We start from the raw sequence: 21,829 nt of genomic DNA on the forward strand, positions 1-21,829 counted from the left end.
CATAACCAATTCCATCAGATAACCATATAGGCTAGTTATGGGAAAATTAGGGTCTAGGAAAAGCAAGTGAACTAGGGAATGTAGAGGAGGTGGTAAGGAGTAGGGGCTAGTTGGCAGGAAAGCTCAGTACCCACATATACCTTCCACACTGTCCCTCCAGTGGTCAGAAGTTACTTTATGGAGTAGCTTTTTTTTTTCTCTGTAAAAGATTTAAAATTCCTTAAAATTTCTTTAAAAACAAAACAGAATTACTGAAGCAGCGTTTTTGTTGCCTTAATTATGGAATCTTTCATCCAACTAGTATTTATTGAGCCCCTAAAATAAACTGGCACTGTGGTTGGAATATTCATCAGTGAGCAGACACACACTTTGCCCTGAACCAGGTTACGTGTAATTAGATGCATCCAGTAGCGTGGGGGTGGTTACACATACGGAGAGTTCCCATGACAACCCTTAAGAATGCTACCTGTCTTTAAACATACATTTTAGAGGAAAAATAATTTGCTACAATTTAATGATACATAAAAATAAGTAATAAGATAGGTTCATGTATTGGTCAGAAATGCCCTGAGAGTTTCCTTGCGATTGGACTTCTTTGCATCTGCACTTAAAGTGAGTAGGCCGCTGCAGATGATTTGTAAGTCTGGATTTCCTACTCTGGCGAGCTTTGCAAAAAGGGAGCTAATCTCGTGTGTTGATGTGCCTTTAAATCACTTTTCCCTCTGACGTACACATACACAAAAACATTTCTCTAAAATGTTTAGTCCTTTTTTAAAAGGCTTAACCAATTTTGTATTTCTTGATTATTGTTTTCTATAGTAACCCATGCTGTTGAAGTTCTTATTGTAGTCTTTATAATTTATCATAAGAGCAAATCTGTTTTCCTGTACACGAAAATGTGAGCTATAATTGAACAGCTCATTTATACAACTCTTTGTGTAATTACTTACTTCTGCACTATTGTTGTTTAAATGAATGTGCTGTTGTTGAATTAGGGCCAAAAAAATTAGGCTGCCATGGCCTCCCTGACTATTCTGTGCCTGTCATGAAAATAATTTGTTTTGAGGTTGTCCTCCCACATATGGTATACAAGATTGTTTTTGCCATAGTCTAGTGACTGTGTATTTTTGTATGTATTCTGATGAGGAAAAAGGGAGTATTTGACTAGTCCAAGATCAGAATACATTGTAATGTCTGGGACTGAACTTTTTTTTTTTTTTTTTCCTAATGTGTTTATTATTAGAAAAAGTCATCAGTGTACTAGCTGCCTGTCTGGAAAGCGAGAATCAAAATGCTCAGAGGATTGGAGCAGCTGCGCTTTGGGCTCTGATTCACAATTATCAAAAGGTCAGTTTTTAAAGTCCTTGTTATAGCCAGGGGCACACACCAACCCTCTGAGGATGCACCCAGGGACGCCGGAGGAGTGTCAGTAAGAGAAAAAAATGAACTCAGAGACCTTGTTGCCTTGTGCATTTATACAATTAGTGAGCCATCAGTTGAAATCTTTTTCATTTAATTAACAGGATGTCTTATTTCAGAAGGGTGTTTCTTTTGGTGAATTTTCCCTGTCGATATAAATTGATTTGGCATATTGGTTTAATGTTAGTATAGATCGCTTCTGCTAAAAGATGTATTAAGGAAAAATGCATCCTGAAATAAAACAGATAATGATGTTTTATCCAGCTGTATGATTCCTCTTTGTCTAGCATGTGCCGTTACTAAGTTTTGAAAAAACTTGGTTCTTGTAAGGCTGTAGCTCAGGGCCAGCCCCAGGTCCGCATCGGCGGATGCGGACTTGGACTTGCTCTCTCTGGCCTTTGGGCTTCCCTTTCATTGCAGACATCTCATTCCTGAGAGAAATGCCCTTGTATATCTAGCAATTAACAAGTGGCCAAGTGATAGTGTTAGGATAGGCACCATGCTGTTTGTCCCTTGTCTGTGCTGCTCGTTCCCCCCGCTGGCTGGCTGGCGACAGTGTACACGAGGAAAGAGGAGGAAAGAGGCAGCGCTGTCGCTTTCACCCTGTATCCCTAGGGCTTAGCACAGGAGTTGACACTTTGCAGTTACTTAGTGAATATCTGTTGACCGACTGGTACTGTTTGATATACTTCATCTGAAATCTGAGGTTTGAGGGAATGTGAAATATTGAAACCCAGACTGAGTCTTCCTGTAAGACTTGAGATTAGGGGAGAAGGGGCAAAGGGAAGGGCAAGGGAAGAAGCACGTGGAGCTGCAGAGAAAGAAGCGAGCCAGGGAGGGAAGGCTGTGGGCCAGCCAGGGCACAGCGGGATGTTCTCCTTCATAATTCCCCAGCTCTGTCGTTATACTTTGTAATATTCTGCTCAGTGCTGTGGTCAGCAGTGGCAACATTAGTATTGCAGTATCTTGATCCATAGCATGTGGAAATAAATCTAATTAATGGATTGCTCTATGTTATCTGCAGGCAAAAACAACTTTGAAAAATCCATCAATAAAAAGAAGAGTGGATGAAGCATATTCCTTAGCAAAGAAAAGTAAGTTTTATTATGAAAGAGATTACAGTTAAACTTGGAAGCTATTAAGTGAATTCTCTGATTAATGAATCGTTGGGATAGTTCACAGAAAGATGACCGTTTTCTACACTGATGTTTGAGAAGCTTTTTTATCGAAGCATTATAAAATGTGCTGGTATCTGGTCCATACTTTTCATTATATCACCTTTTTAAATAATAAATTGTTTTGATAGATGAAGGTTTGAGATATAATTTCTTAAAACATGTCTTTGATCTTTCTCCAATTCATTTTCTTTTTCGTGCACTAAACTTCCTTTGCCAGTGGCTACCGCCGTGCTATAATGTGTTCTGAGGTGATAAGAACTGGGCCCAATTAGAATTGACCTTGAACAGAAAACTTTGATCTAACATCAGGGAGTTGAATTACAGTCTTCCGAGAATAGATCGAGTTGCCCCTCTATCCTCTCAGCCCTGTGATGTGATCATGATAGGAGGCAGGGTTTTCTTTTCACAGTTCATTTTTCATTTTAAGTCACACCAGTTTTCACTAAGCATTATTCTTTGAGCACTTTTTATGCTAAGGCGCTGTACCGTGTCTTTCTTGTACTGTACTAAGTCTGTTGGTTATTAATTTGTACTTTTATAGTCTGATTTTTTATAAGTGGTTTGTGGATTTTTTGGTCTGTTTCTCACTGTGACCATGAGTTTCTAGAGGTAATTATGTTAGAATTTGTGCATTTGGAGGGATGGTATAGAACATAAAGCAAGGCATTCATTTGGGGTCATAGGTAATGGTGGCCATTATGGAGGTGTATTGTTTTTTGTTTATACTTTTTGGCTAAACTATAAATAAAAATAAATGTGAATTCTGTCTGTTCTTAAGTGCAGTACTAAATTTAATAAACTTACTCTTCGGTACTCTTATTTTTCTCTCTCAGCTTTCTCAAACTCAGAAGAAACCCCTCTAAATGCCTATTACTTGAAATGTCTTGAAAACCTCGTTCAGCTTCTTAACTCTTCCTGAGCGATGTGAGATTCTCCTCCCTGAAACTGATGGCCGCCAGACAGGTGAGCCAACCTTGAAGCAAGCTCTGTGTAGCAACTGTTACCTGGAGACATGCTAAATCTCTGCAAGGTGTTGTGCCTGTCCTGCCTGGTGAGAAATAAAACTGGGACATCTCAGCTCTGTCCCGTTGTACCAGCTCTCTCTGAATAAGAGCAGCTGACAAGAAGATGATGGACCAAAGGCATAGAAAGTTTTGGGAACATAAACATTTTTATCTTTTTCTATGCAATTTGCTTTGTAAAAATCATATTTAACAGTTATTTAATAAAATATTTTTAGAAACTAAAAATTGACTAATAATTGCTGCTTGCAGACTTTTATCAGTCTCATGAATATAAATTTTAGTAATTGGAAGAAGACAGGGTGTTCTGATTTCCTTTCTTCCCTTAATTTTTACATGGAATTTGGCTCTTGTCAGTACAAATCCTTATTTTTCAAACCTTTTTATTGCCCAGAACATACACATCGGTAAAGAGATACTTGTATATAAATGTCTATAATTTGGTCAGTAGCTTCTTTATGCAATTTTTAGTGATATTAACTGATTTCCATATGATTTGTAAACTTGCTATGTTTTATTATTTTCACCTTTCAACTTCTGAAATGCTGTGTAATAAAGAAGGAAGAAATGAGTTTATGATCAGGTAGGCCTGGGTTCAAATTCTAGCTCAGCCCAACACATCATGAAGACTTAAAAAAATCTAGCAGGAATAAGTTCTGTCAAGTATTCATGATGAAATAACTCTTAATGAACATTAGTTTTGAACTGAGAACTTACACCAATATCATTCAAGTAGTGATCAATTACAGCAGTTTTCCCAACACTTTTGAAAGAAAGAAAATTGTGTCTAAGAAAAGAAAAACACATCGCTATACACACTCATTATTTACATATACACAGTTGTACAGACTCATTATTTAGGGCAAAATGTTCTAATTGAATTATGGTTAGCAAAATAACATTTTTAAAATGCTTTAGCAAATTGCTATCATCACTAAAACAAGCCAGGTGATTTTATTTAAGCTAGAAGCATGAGGACAGAATAGATGTTAAATATTGAAATAGAAGTAGATAAATTTGTGGTGTCTGAAAATTATTGATTAGAAATCTTAACAATAGATCTTGGAAGTTCAGAAGTTCCTGGGCTACCCAAGTTAACTCAAAGAAATGGACATGCCAATACTCTGAAAAATTCACCAATTCTAAGAGCAGGAATCAGGAATTATTTCTACCTTTTCTCCTGGTTTCTTATATCCTGTGCCATTTTCTTGGTATTACCTTATAAGTTCTCATTGATGAATAATGGCATGGATTTCTCTGTAACTTCCATTTAAAGAGCTCTTTCTAGGCCACAGGCATTATTCTCAGAATGTTTATTATTTAGTCTGGCTGCCTGTCTGTAATTTGTCTGTGGCTGCCTGTCTGTCTGTGCTGTGCCTTCTCCTTTTTCTTTCTTCTCATTGGAATTCCTGTCTTTGTATTTGGATCTTATAGATAACTACCATTTTTTCTACAAAAATCAGATCTCTCCAGGGAAGTGATCATTTCCTTTATGGTTCATTGATTGATTAATTGACATATCAGGGTATCCCTTGCCTCATATTTTGAAATCAGGAAGAGTTGTAATTGATTATTTTCCCTAGCAGTTCAAGGTAGTGCTGTTGGGGGGATTTGTAGCGCAGTAGATTGAACCACTCGGGGATGTTGCCTGCTGATGCCCAGAAGGACTGCCAGCCCTGGAAGAGGAGCAGAGCTAACGGCTTCAGGAAAAGTTGCACTGTCACCTGTTGGTGTTCAGGGACACGAGCCTCAGAGGCATGTCGTCTTCATGGTCCTGGACGGCAGCCCTTCCCATCTGCATCTCTTCAGATTGTGTCCAGACAACCAGGGGGGATACTGGTAAGTGGAAGATTCCTGAGGTCACTGGCCCACTATTTCAGCAGCTGCTGTGGCGCTAACTTGGGGACCCACCAGCGTCAGAATCCCCTAGGATGTTTGTTGAAATGCAGATTCTTGGACTCACTGAAATGGAGTCTTAGGCCTATGTCTGGGAGAATTGTTAGTGAGCTTCTACTCTCACCACAATTTGAGAACCAATAATTAATACCCCTGATTTTACAGAGAACTGATTAAACATGAAAATGATTTAACATTACCCAACTACTTACTGATGAAATCTGACTTGACTATGGGTGTCTTGAATGCTAGTCAGGTGTGTTTTCTATCACACATCCCTAGTTGTAAGCAGAGATCCAGAAAATAGGTATAGGGGACCAGTTCATGCCTGTGGTCTCCAAATTTCCCATCCTGTGGCCTTTTTTTTAAATTGGGTTAGTACTGTCTGTGTGCTATGAATGCAGACAAAGCCTGTACCTTTTTAACCAGGATGTGCAGACATTTACAGAGGCTTTCTGAATTTAAGACCTTGAACGGTTTGCAGGAGGAGGCAGCCTTTGGTTTCGAAAACAGAGGAAACAAGTAGAATCTTAGCAGACCTAGCTGGAGACTTTTCATTCTCTTCCTAAAATCACTTTAAAAAACGAGTAACTGGATGTATTTTTCTTTGGTGTTCTGTAAAGAATGAAGTGAAAATAGTATTTGCTGTTTAACTGCAGGTCATCAATTTTCCTTTGTAGCATTAAATATACTCATCATCTGAAGTAATCTTACATCATTAGTCTTTGTGGCTGCACCTTGTCTACCCCCATTTCCTGAGATCTGCTTCTTGACTCATGATGTTCCACAAATTTGGCAAATTGATCAATAGGAATAATGAATGATTAGCATCGCTGCTCTTGCCATAGCCAGATGTGCATATGGTTCTCTTAGGGAAGGAGAGAGCATAACGGAGTGGTTACAGGTATTGGGCTCTGGAGCTATATGGACCTGGTGTCAACCCTGGCTTCATTCCTACACAGCAGTGGCAGCCCTGGGGGTGCCTTGTAAAGCTGGGGAGAGGTCGGAGTGCCCAGCACAATACCTAGCACATAGTTGATTATCCTTTGGATGTCATCAGTGATTAATTATTCTTATATAGTTCTCAAAGATTGATCTCTCCCTCATTAAAGCATTAAATCCTTTGTGTCCTTGCAACCCTTCTATTTCTTTGGGGAGGGGCATAGGCTGGAAAGTGAGTTATGTTGTCAGAACTGAGGTTTCTACATTCCAAAAGGATTGTCAGTTTCTAGTGGGGATGTGTTCACACTGAGCTCATGGACACTCACCAAGTCATCATGGAGAGCGTAAGTCTTACAAAGCACTGTGTGGAGGTATTAAATGCAGCTGGGTGGACGTGATACATTTTATTCTGCTTGTCAGGTTTTCTGGATTGACTGTGAATTGGTGAATATTGCTCTTCCCCAATTTGACTTGAAAAATGCAAGAAATATAAACTTTAGTATATGAAAGAAAACCTTAGCTTATAGAATCCATCAGTTCGAGGATAGCCATTTTCTTCTGTCTGCATATTGTTGACTTGTGATCCAAACAGTCAAGGGAATTGGATGATTAAATGGCATTGTTTCTGTGAATGGGCAACTTAGGGTTTATTCTTCCTAAGTTAAAAATTATTCTTCATGGGAAATTCCTTATAAAATTCAAATAGTAAGTCAACTGGGACTGAGTGAGAGAATGCTGGACCTCAAGGCTCAGGATGTATGAAAGACTATGCCAAAACCCCAGGATTCGGAGATTTGGCAGCAAGACATGACAAGCTCAGTGTGATCCTGTTTTAATCTTACCAACAACGTTCATCTTTGCGTTTCATTTGCTCCTTCTGCATTTGAGAAATCTGCTTCAGAAAAAAAAAAAATGCTCTTTTAAAATAATGTTTCACAAAAGATCCATAAGGTAACATTCAATAAATTTCTCTTTAACTAATTTGGCATGAAAGCCAAGAGAAAAATATGTGTTCTAATGTAGACTCCAAGGAACAAATTCCTTCATGCATTTCTCCTTTTTCAATAATGTCTTTCCCTGTGGTTTTACCTCTACCCATGGCTGTGCCTTTGGAGCGTCTGTGTCCCATGTGGTTCATCTGGGCAGCAAATCTCAGCATTCTGGTGGCAAGCAGATTGCTTGCCGCTCTGGACAAATTCTGAAAACATGATTTCCTCAGATACTCTATTAGAACATTTTTCCCTTGCCTTGCAATGGAAAGAGATTATAAAAAGATTATAAAAGGGAGAACTACTACTTTTAATCATTTTCTGATGAAACTCATAAAGATTGGATTGCAAATAATCTGTTTATGGATATGATACCTGATTTACAGTTTGTATCTGTTAGGGAAAGCCGTGATTGCACGGAGTAGAAAATATAAAGTAATAATGGCTTCACGGGTCACCTGGGTGGCACAGTTGGTTAAGCGTCTGACTCTTGGTTTCGGCTCATGTTGTGATCCCAGGGTCATGAGATTGAACCCCCCCCCCCATTGGCTCCATGCTCAGCGCAGAGTCGGCTTGATTCTCTCTCTCTGCCCCCTTCCCCCACACATGTGCGAGCATGCGCTCTATCTCTCTCTAAAATAATAATAATAATAATAATGGCTTTGGCAAAAGAGGATTTTCTTTTTCTTTTTTTTTTATTATGTTGGGTTTTCTCCCACATGTAGGAAGCCCCCAGGGGGCCATTCCTTTGTTGACAGTGTCCTCAGGGACTCAAGTGACCATCCTTCTGCTCGCCTCTCTTTGATAGCACACTTCCTTCAGCAGGTTACCTCATGAATGCCAGAAAGGAAAAGGATGGAAAAAGATGTCCCCAGCTGTCTGTTGCCCTTTTAAGGATCCTTCCTAAAAAACCACTCCAACAACCTGCCCTCACATCTCCTTGGACAGAACACAGTCCATTCATGGTCACTCCCGGCTGCAAGGGTAGTGGAATGCAGTCCTTTAGGTGCACTCACTGCCATATCTAGTGACTCAGGACTCTGCTGGTCAGGAAGGGATGAGGGGCTTGGTTAGGCAACCACCAGTCTCTGCCCCACAGGCCAATGTTCTAGTCAATTTAAGAGAAAAATGTGATATAATTAGGGGTAAAAGTATTTGCCTCCCAAATAAAAAATTAGAGATTAGATGCTGATTGAATTTATTCAATCTGCATTTAGACTTTGTGATTAATTCTAGTTTCTTTTAGAACCAGAAATACTAATTTGAGAGAACAAAGTAAGATGACGTTCTAGCGTGAAGCCAGATGTGCTGTGTGGAGTTTATCCCCACGACATGGAAGCCTTAGCTCTCCAGTGTTCGTTTCTAGAAACGAGCAAGAACTAAGACACTTATTAAGCAATCTAAACCCCAGCCTCTTCCTGTTTTTTTTCTGTTTACCGTTTTATCCAGGAATTCTTCTGGATTTTTACTATTTTTGGTAATTACTACTATTGGCTTTTTTTCCCCCCTGTTATCTCACCATACCAGATTCAGTAGCCCTTTGTAAGGGACTGCTTGTTACCAATTATTTGCAAAACATTCAACTCAGTTCTTAAAGAAATAAATATTTTTTACCTCACTTCTGTCATTACTCTTTAATCAAATTCTGTAATTTCTGTAATGAATCTAAGTGGTTCATACTGTTTAGTAACAGGTATAGCCAGATCTCGGTCAGCATGAAAATTGCCTAGTGGAAGCCAGAGGCCTGTGCTGGAGGGGTCCGCCAGCCCCCGTGCACACGGGCTCCGCTGTCAGCCACTGTGTTTATCAGGAGGATGGAGATTGTTCAATCTTAGAAAATCTGTTCCATGGGGGCCAATTAAGAGAGGTTCTATAACACTATAAGCTTGTAGTATTTCTTTTTTTTTTTTTTTTAAGATTTTTTACTTATTTATTCGACAGAGATAGAGACAGCCAGCAAGAGAGGGAACACAAGCAGGGGGAGTGGGAGAGGAAGAAACAGGCTCATAGCGGAAGAGCCTGATGTGGGGCTCGATCCCACAACGCCGGGATCACGCCCTGAGCTGAAGGCAGACGCTTAACCGCTGTGCCACCCAGGCGCCCCTGTAGTATTTCTTGTAACTTAGACCTTCCTCTTGTTTCTTAACTGGCTGATTCTTGCCTGGCTCCCTATGTACAGCGAAAGATTGCCAGAGGTTAGACGGTATGGGTACTTTCCCGACGTTATTCCCAACTCACCCTTTACCCCCTCACCTTCTCTAGCTTGCTTACCCCTGCCCTTTCTCTCCTACCTCCGTGACTTAATTCTTTAACTTTCTTCCATCAGGTGCCTCCACCCACCCTCACGTTTCCATTTCTGCTTTTTTAAAAGGTCAAGATCAAATGTCACCTCTCCCTCAAAGCTGCATCAGATTCCCTAGCTGGGAGGAAATTCTTTAGTCTTTGAGTTTCCACACCAGTTTTAGTTTAGTTTTTTTTTTTTTTTTAAGCTTTGATATCACTTGTTTTTTTTTTTTCCTTGTATTATGCTGATTTGCATACAGTCGTTCCCACCATCTGCTTAGATGCGGCTTCAAGATTGAGCTTTGATTTTCTTCCTCTCACAATGCCTTGCCTGAAGGAGATGCACAACTTATATTTATTTGAATGAATGAATGAATGAATGAATGAATGAATGAATGAATATGGGAAATACTTTATTAGTAGAAGCTTCAGAATTTCACAATGTAAATTAGGGTAAAAATTCTGTTGACTGTCAAAATATGCACAACTGTTAAGTGTTTCCTTTATGAGACTAGATTTTTAAGTTCTAAAAATAATGAAAGAAAAAGTGCTGTTTACAAATATTATAAACTCCTAGAACATTTTTTTAGTTCAGTAGAGAAAGAGGAAAAAAAACCCAATATTTTAGATACTTTTTGAAAATATAACTAGCACCAACATGAAACAATGACACTAATCTTAAACTTTAAAGATCCGTGCCTTCCTAGGAGTCTTACTTGGGATATTCTTTTTGGGCGGTAGAGTATAGGTTTCAGCTTTTTGAAGACAGAACCGTGAATTCTGAGAGCTATATAAGCTTCGGCTCCAGCACTGTGGAAGAAGCCGAAGAAGCCAGTTTGTATCACCCATGCTGAGTGAGAAGCACCAATCGTCAGGTGACCTGTCAGCTTTCTTCCCGTGCTTCGTTCTTAGTGCCCACGTTTGGCAGCAGGCACTGAAGACTCTGACTTTGACTGAGATAAACATGACACTGCTTTGCACAGAAAGAGAGCAGGGGGCAGTGGTAAAGGCTGAAAGGAAACTTTCAATAGTTTGACCTAATGAGAATTGGGGAAAATACTGCTTCTGGCACCATTGCAGTAGGGAATGACGTCTCTAATTACATCACTTTTAGTCTCTTATGCCTATTTCTTATCCGCAGCTGATAATGCACAGTTCCGTCTGCAGGGTGAGCGCACCACAGCTCCTGTGCCGTGGTTTTGACCCAAATGGGGAAGCTTTAAGCATACAGAGTCTGAATCAAAATGGATAGATCCAATGTGTATAGCATTTGCTCTTATGATTTAAATATGAAATTGTTAAGAATATGGGGGCTGGAACTGACCAACATGGAACTGTCAGGACTGCTGATCCTCCTCCCAGATTCACTCTCAGGAGGGAAGAGAGAGTGGTGAGAGAGCCCCGGCATCACAGTGAGCTGCTGGAACTGTTGTGGTGGGGGTCCTTCTGGTCAGTGGCAGGAGACAGCTCAGCAAGGATTGTGAGGGAAAGCAGAAGATCTTGGGGATTTGCTCTCATTTTTCCCAGCAGTTGCCTTGGGAAGAACAATTCCTGCCCTTGGTTGTTCAGATCTCTGGGTCTGGGGAGCTCACCTGCAAACTCCAGGCAGCCACACAGAATCCCTGTACTCATGAAGGGCTGAGAAAACAGGTAGAGTGCACTGACCCCCAATCAGGCCCTTCTGCTCTCTGCCACGTCAGACCCCCAGCCAAGGCACTACAGTCTTAGAAGTGTCTCTTCCCAGTGCTGCCTCTCACCAACCAGGGCTTGTTTTTGCAGTGGGGAGTGAGTGACTATGATCATTTGTTGTCCTGGACTCTCTACCACTCCTTACTGCAAAATTTAGGAACATCAGAGACAAAAAAAAAGTACCCAAGAGAAATGATAACATAATAACGCTAAACTGGAAACAACCCCAAATGCCCAACAATAAGAGAAGAGTTTTTAAAAATTGTGGTTTAGGGGCACCTGGGTGGTGCAGTTGGTTAAGGGTCTGACTCTTGGTTTCTGCTCAGGTCATGATCTCAAGGTTGTGAGATCGAGCCCCGCATCAGATTCTGTGCTCATCACGGAATCAGCTTGAGTCTCTCTCCCCCTCTTCCTCTGCCCCTCCCCACTGTGCTCTCTCTCTCTCTAAAATAAATGAATAAATCTTTTTAAAAAATTGTGGTTTATTTAGGCAATGAAATGTTGCTAAGCAATAAAAAAATAGCAATATGCTAATAAGCACATCACGAATAAATGTCTAAAACATTACATTGGGGAAAGAAGCCTGACACAAAGAGAAAACACACTGGATAATTCTACTTATATGAAGTTCAATACCAGGCAAAATTCATCTCCAGTGACAGAAGTTCATAATGTTAATCTTTTAGAGTGTATTGACTGGCTTGTATATCTTGATCTAGGTTGTGGTAACAGCTGCGTGCATAGGTAAAAAGTCTTAAAAATTGTACATGTCACTATCTGTATATTATACTTCAATAAGACATGTTAAGTTTAGATAATATGATAGACATTAGTGAGAAGAAGAACAAAGGTTATAAAAGAATGATATATTGTTATTGGGGTGGGAATACAGATATCTTTTTTCAGGTAAGAGAAGACAAAAAAGAAAGGGGGAAAAATTGAAAGAAGAAATTAAGATGACAAAAACACACCCAAATATATCAATAAAAGTAAAAAACTCAAAGTGAAGGATAAACTTGAATGACTGAATTTTTAAAATCTAATATATATAGTTTAAAACGTTTAAATGAAAGGATAAAAAATTAATATAATCAGAATAAAACAGAGTAATGTAGAATAAAACTGACTTTAAGAAAAAAATTTAGGGCTGGAAAAGATCACCATCATGATACAAGATTAAACTCATCAAGATGTGGCAATTTTAAACATATATTTTGTAAAATATCCTCAAAATGTATGAAGCCCAAAGTGGCAGAATTACAAGGATAAATTGATAAAACTGACATCACAGGAGTAGCTTTCAAGTCATACTCTTGATTTTGGATAGGTTGAGCAGTCAATAACTCAAAACAGATAGAAAACCTGAATAACAATTGATAACCTTAGTCTAATGGATATATAAAGAATTCTCCAATCAAGAATTAGAGAAAACACATTTTTTCACCTCTGTCCATATGAAGCGTTTACTTGATCAAGGATTAGGCAACAAGGAAAGCCTCAATAAATTTCAAAGATAGGTCCATATAGACCAAGAATCTTACTACTATTACTATGTAATTAAGTTAGGATTTAATAACAAAATGTTAAGTGTCTTTGTATATTTGGAACTTAAAAGACACACTTCTAAGAAACCCACAAGTTAAAGCAGGAACCACAATGGAAATTTACTGAATGATAATGAAAACTCTACATATAAAGACCTGTGGGATGCAGCAAAAGTGAAAGTTCTCTCACTTTTTTTATCCTTGAGAGAAATTTTTAGCTTTAAATCTGTCCAAAGAGGAAGGCTTCCAACTTAATGAGTCAAGTTGTCTATCTTTTATGAAGTTAGAAAAATGACAGAGTAAATCTAAATCAAGTTGAAGAGGAGTAAAAAACGAGCAGGAGTCAATGAAATAGAATCAAAGATATTACAATATAGAACATCAACAAAGCAAAAAAAAATTTTTTTTTTAAAAATAGGTAAATTTCTGCCAAAAATGATCAACTTAAAAAACAAAAGGACACAAATGCTATAATGAATGTAAAGGGAGATGTAAGTAGAAATGAAGTAGAAATTAAAGAGATACACTATAAGAATATTATCAGCAATTCTAGACTAGCAAATTTGAAAGCATAAATGAAATGGACAAATTCTTGAAATAATATAATTTATTATAATTGACCCCAAAAGTAATAAACTTCAGTAGTCCTGTAGCTATTAAAGAAGCCAAAGTAGTGATTATAATCTTCCCACAAAGAAAACACAAGACTGTTGGTTTTATAGGCAAATTCTAACAAACATTCCAAGGACAATCCCAATTTTATTTAAACTCTTTTAATTATATCAAAAGATGGAAGAATACCACTTCAACCTATGAGGCAAGTATAACCATGGTACCAAAACCAAACCAATACAGTATGAGAATGGAAAAGTATAGGCCCATTTCTCTCATGAATATAGGCAAAAATTCTAAATGACATTATTAGCAAATCAGACACTATATTAAAAAATCTGTATTCTTAGTAGATGTAGAAAAAGTACTTAAAGTATTCTATTATAATTGATGATAAAATCTCTTGGCCAATTAGAAGTAGAAGGGAATTCCTTAACCAGTAAGGATTATGTATAAAAACATAGAGCACTATCATTCTAAATGGAAAAACAGTAGACGTATGTATTCCCTTATAATTAAGGAATGCCACAAGGAGGACTGCTATTACCACTTCTATTCCAGTTTTATTAAAGATCATATGTAGTGCAATAAGATACGAAAATATACTAAATCATGGAGATTAGAAAGGAGAAATAAAAGTATCATTATCTGCAGCAGGTAGCAAGGTGCCTGGATTCAAAATCAGTTGCATTTCTTTACAAGCAACTAAGAACATTTAAAGAGAAGACCTAATTGACAATAATAATGGAGAATATAATGTACTGAGTGGTAAATCTAACCAAAAACATGTACTACCTCCACAGGGAAAATTAAAAATGTTTATTAAGGCATATTTTTAAAGACACAAAATGTAGCATAATACCATGTGAATAGACAAGGATACTTATGAGGCAGATTATATTTTCCAAAGATAGCCACAGCAGTATCTCCTATACTATAATATATAATATATATAATATAATGCTTCAGTGCAGATATCTCTTCAAGACAGTGGTTTTATTTTTGGACATATCCATGGAAGTGGAATTGTGGGATCCTATGGTAGTTCTATTCTTACTTTTTTGAGAACCTCCATACTATTTTCCACCGCAGCTGTACCAGTTTACCACCAGGAGTGCACCAGGGTTCTCTTTTCTCTCCATCATCACCAGCACTTGTTATCTCTTGCTTTTCTGGTAGTAGCCATTCTGAGAGGTGTGAGGTGAGCTCATTGTGGTTTTGGTTTGTATTTTCCTGGAGATGAGTGATGTTGAGCACTTTTTCATGTGCTTGTTGGCCATCTGCGTGTCTTCTTTAGGAAAATATCTATTCATGTTCTCTGCCTGTTTTTTTAAATTTTAAATAAATTAGATTTTATTTGTTTGAGAGACAGAGAGCACAAGTAGGGGCAGGGCGTAGAGGGAGAAGCAGACTCCCCAGTGAGCAGGCAGCCTGATGCGGGACCTGATCCCAGGACCCTGAGATCATGACCTGAGCTGTAGGCAGACACTTAACTAACTGAGCCACCCAGGTGCCCACCTCTGCCTATTTTTTAATCAGATTGTTTTTTTGCTCTTTGAGTTCCTTGGATGTTTTGTGTGAGTTCCTTGGATGTTTTGGAAATAGACCCCTTATCAGGTATATGTTTGCAGATATTTTCTCCTATTAGGTAAGGTGTGTTTTCATCTTGTTGATCATTTATTTTGCTGTGCAGAAGCTTTTTACTGTGATGTAGTCCCACTTACTGAAATTTGCTTGTGCTTATGGTATCATTTCCAAAAAAAATTGCCAGGACCAAAGTCAAGGAGCTTTTTCCCTGTGTTTTCTTTAAGGAGTTTTATGGTTTCAGGTCTTATGTTTAAGCCCTTAATTCATTTTGAGTTAATTTTTGTGAGCAGTGTGAAGTAGGAGTCCAACTTCATTCTTTTGCACGTGGATATCCAGTTTTTCCATCACCGTTTATTGGAATCATACTGATTCTAGTGGCTATGGCAGGCATGACCCAAACTTTGCTCAACACGCACCCTTGTCTACAGGGGCTGACCAGGGTTTTGGGGTAAGATTTGATACATGCACTGAGAGTGCAAGTTTTTCTTTTCCTTTTGAACTGTGAATTGCAAATGTAGTCACTTGGAGCTTTTTATTTCGTTGATTCTGTACAATCAATTCTTTAGTTTACCTTTCAAGCCATATAATGTTGTGTGATGGGTTTTTTTTTTTTTTTTAAGATTTTATTTATTTATTTGACAGAGATAGAGACAGCCAGCGAGAGAGGGAACACAAGCAGGGGGAGTGGGAGAGGAAGAAGCAGGCTCATAGCGGAGGAGCCTGATGTGGGGCTCGATCCCGGAACGCCAGGATCATGCCCTGAGCTGAAGGCAGGCGCTTAACCGCTGTGCCACCCAGGCGCCCCTTTGTGTGATGGGTTTTAAAGAAGTTCACATGTTACAAACACACAGAATGAAACCTGATAATATATATTCGTATGGGTTGCAAGTGTCTGATAGACTGTTCAATTTAAGACTGCTCTAGTCTCATTCCAGTCTCATATGAATAGCATAGGAGAAAAGCATTATTTAATGCAAGACTTGGAAACAAACTGAGAAAAAATTTGGTAGAATATGAAAGATAGAAATTGTATGTTTCTGGGGGGAAAAAAAAAAAGCTCCCACTGCCAACATTTCCTTAATTGAAAAATAATTTTTTTAAAAGCCTTTGACCTGCTGTCATAATATAGAAAGAACCTCTCAGATTTCACTGTTACTTTAGCATACCTGGAATTTGGAGCTTCATTGTCTCAAATCTCAAAAAAACAATTGCCATATACTAGTGCTGTGCTTTGCATTTCCCAGGCTTAGCCATGTATCAGTGCAGCACAATGCACCAGGCCACGAAGCTGTGAGACACTGAGTTCCTGGTCAACCAGCTTACAGCTTTCAGGGCAGAGACAAACACGTACACACATTAGTTGCTAGTTGAGATGGCAAATATAACAGCTGTGTCCTCTTAGGAGCCAGTGGATGAGGTCGTTCACTTTACGTTGCTCTAGACCTCTAATGTTGAAAATGTCACTTGCTGCATAGTTAATATTGACTTCAGTGGACATCTTAAAACTAACTCAGCTTACCATTGTGTTTGGGTTATTTCTGAAATTAGAAAAGCAGTACTATTTAAACTTACATTCAGACAAAACCACAGGAGGTATAAAAGTACCTGAATCTCAAAGGAGAAGAGTAGACATGAAAGAAGTTTTTTCTGGATGGACTTGGAGTTATGTGGATTTCAACCTCAGTATCCTCTAGAGCAGGAGAAAGTGGACCCCTCCCTCTCACACAACACACACACACCATGGATATATCTATCTGTCTATCTATCTATCTATCTATCTATCTATCTATCTATCTATCTATCAGAGTTTAGAGAAGAGACTTAGAGAAGGATTGATACCAAGCAACATACACCTTCAAATTGATCACTTAACACCCTTATCAGGCTCCATCATTGCTTGGGCTCTGATGCCCTGAGCTGGGCTGGACCGCGCTCCTGTGCAGAAGTTCCCCCACATGGCTCAGGTTCCAGAGCTGCATGCAGGGCTGCCCTCACCTGCACACTTTCCTACTGGCCCCCATCACCTTGCCCTGGGCCATGACACCAGACTGAATGTCCATTGGCTCCCACAGGTAGGCCATTTCTAATTATACAGGGATCTTGAAACTAGTTTTACAGTTAGACACCAAACATTCAATCACAATCGCACTCTCTGAGAAGTCTGAATTGTGTGTTATCATTCTATGGCCCAGTGAAAGTTAAAGGTCTGTCTCCCCTCTGCTTAGAGCTGATAAAAGCACAGATCAAGTTAAAGTGGTTATTAAATTGAAAAGAAAATGACTGCCAATCTGTTTCTATTCCATATTCAGAGAATTGTAGATCTCAAGTACTCAGACAGCAGTCACTAATTTCCTTCCTTTTGCCTGATTTATTGGGTGAGGCATTTCATATATTTGAATTCAGTATGAGTGTGTGTGTGTGTGTGTGTGTGTGTGTGTGTGTGTGTGTGTGTGTCATGGAGCCTTAATATTACTCTTCTAGCATTTTAGGATAGCTAAACGTTTATTATTTAGTCTCCAGATCTTTTTTAGCATACTTTGTTGGTACTTTATAGAAGAGAATAAATAAAGAATAAATAATATTTCTCAGCTAGATACCATTCTAGAATGGTAGCTAAATTGAAAACATTTGTGACAAGGGTTTCACTTTTACTTCCACTCGGTTACGAACTAGTTCTCATTTCTGAGAATTTGAGCCCACCATAAGATCTGTCTTCTGAACTTTCAAGGACCCTTTAGAATTTGGGGTTTACGTTTTGGTTTGGTGTTACATTTGGTTTAGTTTTGCTATAAACATTCTTTAGCCCTCTTTCTTCTGTGTACTTTCCCCAAGATGTCATATCACCTCCTCTGACTTCACTTCTTATATGTAATGGGAAGACCCGGGTCTACTTGTCAACCAGGGTCTCATTCCTACTCTTCCTTCCCGCTCTCCATCAGCCTCCCTTGAGGCCTGATTTCTCATATCCTTTTACAGCTAAGTAGCGGCCTGTCCCAGAGGCATTAATGTTTCCTCCACATTCCATGCCATCCCTGTAACTGTGGTTTGCTCAAGTTGACATGGCAGGAATCACACAACCTCATTCACTGACAAATAGTCATGGCACAACGTGCAGACTGCAGAGAATTGCTAAAGGCAATTTGGGGAATTTTTTGGGTCATCTTGTCCATAGATTTTTATGGAGAGTTATGGAAATTGAGAAATAATGAACAGAAAAAGGATTGAGTTGGAAAAGGAATAAAATATGCTACTAGAGGTTCATGTTTGTCTCCTCTTCTAAAATGTGTCCACATTTTCAGGGGGAATAATTTTGCACTCTCATATCCACTGACCTTGTCAAAATTACAGCATCACTGAGTGTGTTTTGTAATGGCTAGTTCCCAGAACACTCTCAAGAATGGGCCCGTCTTCATTGTCTACCCCTACTTCCTCTTCAAGGGCCTCAGAGCATTAGATTCAGAAAACTAACCTGACCTCATTCTGTGGGTCACTAAACGGTCCCTCAGTATCTGGTTATATAATCAAATAAATAATGATGCTAACATATTTCGAACTCTCCAAAATAAGGATAAAACTGTACCTACATAGCTCACATAAAAATGGTGTAAGCCCTTTTCTTTCATTCCAGTGATGATATAAGAGGGAAGGAATTAATGTCCTATCTAATGCCAGGTTTACTTAAACAGCGAGGCTAGATTGTCTAAATCCAGCTCTTCCTCATCACTGAACACAGATGAGTGGGTGAGCTGAGCATTTCAACCAGACTCATGCTCAGGCTGCCTCAGGTCACTCTACAGAGATGCTGTGGTAGGCTGTGTGGGGTACCATGATGGTCCCTGGTCATCAGCAGATGCTCCCCCCATCTCTGCTGTGGAACTTGACTGCAGAACCACGTTGGGATAGGTTCAGGGTGAGTCAAGAGCATGGTCCTTCATAGAGAGGACACTATGGCCCAGAAAAGGGGATTCTCCACATTTGAGAGGGAGCGGGGTGGCACTTGGTGAAAGAAATTGTTCAAGAATGGAATGATCAACATTTGTATAATCATAATCATGCCAATCCTCGTGATCAAGTTTTGAAACTCATCGTTATCATATGTTGGGAGGATAGGAGGAGGACGTGAATATGGATGTGTGTGAAGGAAAACCCCTTCATCAACTGGATTATTAATCGAATATTTGGTGAACAAAGTAAAGTTACATTTCCCAAGAGTGTCAGATGAGGGCCAAACAGGTTTATGAGAAAATGCTTAAGCATTTCAAAAAAAATCAAGCAATTATCATTTCGTTTTCCTCGGAGTTTGAATAAATTTTTTCTTCACATGTACAAGAGAGATAGTATGCTGAAGGATGGTAAGAGATAATGTTTAAAGTGGATAAATCAATAAGTAACAGAATAGGCATATTATTTAGGGATATGGCATAAGAAAAACAGCCAGAAGATTTGAGAATTGTTGTTTGTAGGGGCCAGCAGAGCCAGGTGAGGAGGCACAGGGTAGAGCAAGTTTCTGAAGTGCCATCTGGCTGTGCTGTTTAATTATGAGAAGAGGTTCTAGAAATGTGGTCCAGCTCAAGCACTGACAAAAGGTGCTTCAGTACATATACTTACAAAGTGTCTTATCTCATGTGGGTGGTGGGGGGGGTTGGCAGCCCTCATACATGACTAGAAACACGGCCTGCAGTGTGACAGAGTCAGTAAGGGAGACGGCTTGCAGCAGTTACAGGAGACCACATGCCATGATAGCCGGCAGGGCACTGCAGCGAGAGATGTTAGCATGGCCTGATTGTAGGAATTTAATTTGTGTTATGAGATGGGGGAATGTCAAGGAAGTGGGGGTTTGCTCTGGACTGGGTGCTGGGGACTTCATGATGGGAGGAGGGACAGTGGAGAAAAGCTAAAGCCATACTCGGTGCAGAAACAGCAGGCGCTTGAGTTACCTGGGAGAGGGGTTTGGTAATTGTTGTGGTTTGTGCAGGGACTTGGTTTTGTCTGTGACTGGAGAGGATTAGAGTATGGCCTTGTATTTCCCTGTCCCGGGGCTGCTATCAGCAGTTTCTCAAGGAGCCCTGGTTTCTTTATAGGAAATGAGATCTAGAAAGCAAGTCGTGGGGGTGGGTAGCTTTGCACATAGCTGCTGGCCTGTCACTGCTTCCAGGCCCTTTCAGGGGACAAAGCCAGGGAACATGCGTTTACACGAATGATTGTACTGTTAGCTTAGGAACACAGAGTTCTTTCCTGATTCCTTATTTTGTATTTCTCCTCCTCATAGTGAGAACCCTGGTTCCCTACATCGGAGTAAATATATCTCCTTATTTCGTCTGTCCTACAACATGAACAAAGTTTCAGAATCACTCGAGTGTCACTTCCAGCAGCAGGTTGGTTCAACTTTACAACTAAGTTTGATCTTTTTTTTCAATTATTTTGGTGTTTATAATAACAGCCCTAGTACCAAAGTTTACAGTCAGGTTATATATTTAATATACACTTACATCAATTTTTTTTGTTTGTAGTAGTTCTAGTGTGATTTTTTTTCATCCTTTCATTTAATTTTTTCTTTTGAATATGAAAAAATACACATAATTCAAAAGTCAAAATCATGTTAAGTAGGTAGACTCAGAAGTCTCCTTCCTATCCATACACCCCCACCTGCTTCTTACCCACCCCACATATAAATAGTGTCAATGATTTACAATTGATCTCCTCTGTTTCTCTCTGCAAAAAAGGAGATATATATTTTATAGAGAGAGATATATAAATATATACATATATTATATGTATATATTTAAATTATCCCTTCTTTCTTAACAGAAAGGGCAGCATGTTGTACATACTCTTTCGTACTTTTTTCATTTAAAAAATATCCTGAGGGTGCTTGGGTGGCTCAGTCGATTAAGTGTCTGACTTCAGCTCAGGTCATGATCTCTGGGTCCTGGGATGGAGCCCTGTGTCGGGCTTCCCGCTGGGCATGGAGTCTGCTTGTCCTTCTGCCCCTCCCCCTGCTTGTGCACACTTTCACTCTCTCTCTCGCTCAGATAAATAAATAAAATCTTTAATAAAAAAGTGTATATGTGTGTATATATATATATATATATATATATATATATATACATAAAAATAGAAAAAAATAGATATATATACACACACATATATGTATGTATGTCCTGGAAATCACTATATGAGTTCAGAGGTATCTTCCTCATTCTTTTCAACATTCCATTATATGGATGTACCATAGTTTATTTAGTCACTTTCTCATGGATGAATACTAAGTTGTTTGCAATATTTTGCTGTTAAAATAATGCCACAATTGTTGAAAACCTGTTCCTATGTTGATTTGTACTTGCAGAGGTATATATTCAGAGCAAATTTCTAGAAGTATAATTGGTGGGTCAAAGAGTAAATGCCTATGTAGTTAGCTGTTTCCAAATTCCTTTGTTGGGGCATTGCCTTCCCCTTCCCCCTACCATCCCCACCCTGGAGTATATAGGAGGACTGTCTCCCTACAGGTGTTGTAGGAGAGGCTGCTAGGCGGTGGCCTACCTTCCTGCAGCCTCCTTGAGTTCTCCTGCATCTGTAAGACACTTCCTATATTGTGGATGACAACTGCCACATCTAGCCCCTGTGTCTCTCCTCATCATGAAGGATATAAATAAGTTCACCAGGACCAG

At 39.2% G+C, this 21,829-nt stretch overlaps 2 protein-coding genes across 5 annotated transcripts in view; both read left to right on the plus strand.

Moving 5' to 3' along the window:
- The window catches only part of RTTN (rotatin), a 142,457-nt gene extending 138,619 nt beyond the window's left edge, over positions 1-3,838 (plus strand). For all 4 annotated transcript variants that reach the window (XM_045790253.2, XM_087869736.1, XM_045790255.2 and 1 more), the window contains 3 exons: positions 1,244-1,347; positions 2,444-2,513; positions 3,431-3,838. In XM_045790253.2, the coding sequence (XP_045646209.2) occupies positions 1,244-1,347; positions 2,444-2,513; positions 3,431-3,516 (260 nt within the window). In that variant the 3' untranslated portion in view covers positions 3,517-3,838. The remainder of the gene's footprint in view (positions 1-1,243; positions 1,348-2,443; positions 2,514-3,430) is intronic.
- A 41-nt stretch (positions 3,839-3,879) lies between these two features.
- CD226 (CD226 molecule) overlaps positions 3,880-21,829 on the plus strand; it is a 109,929-nt gene continuing 91,979 nt past the window's right edge. Inside the window, exons 1-2 of the mRNA XM_045790251.2 lie at positions 3,880-5,458; positions 20,431-20,536. The gene's annotated coding sequence lies outside the window, so the exon portion shown is untranslated. The remainder of the gene's footprint in view (positions 5,459-20,430; positions 20,537-21,829) is intronic.

This window comes from Ursus americanus, chromosome 19 (assembly GCF_024610735.1).
Source record: "Ursus americanus isolate L20-20 chromosome 19, mUrsAme1.1.p, whole genome shotgun sequence".
NCBI lineage: Eukaryota > Metazoa > Chordata > Mammalia > Carnivora > Ursidae > Ursus > Ursus americanus.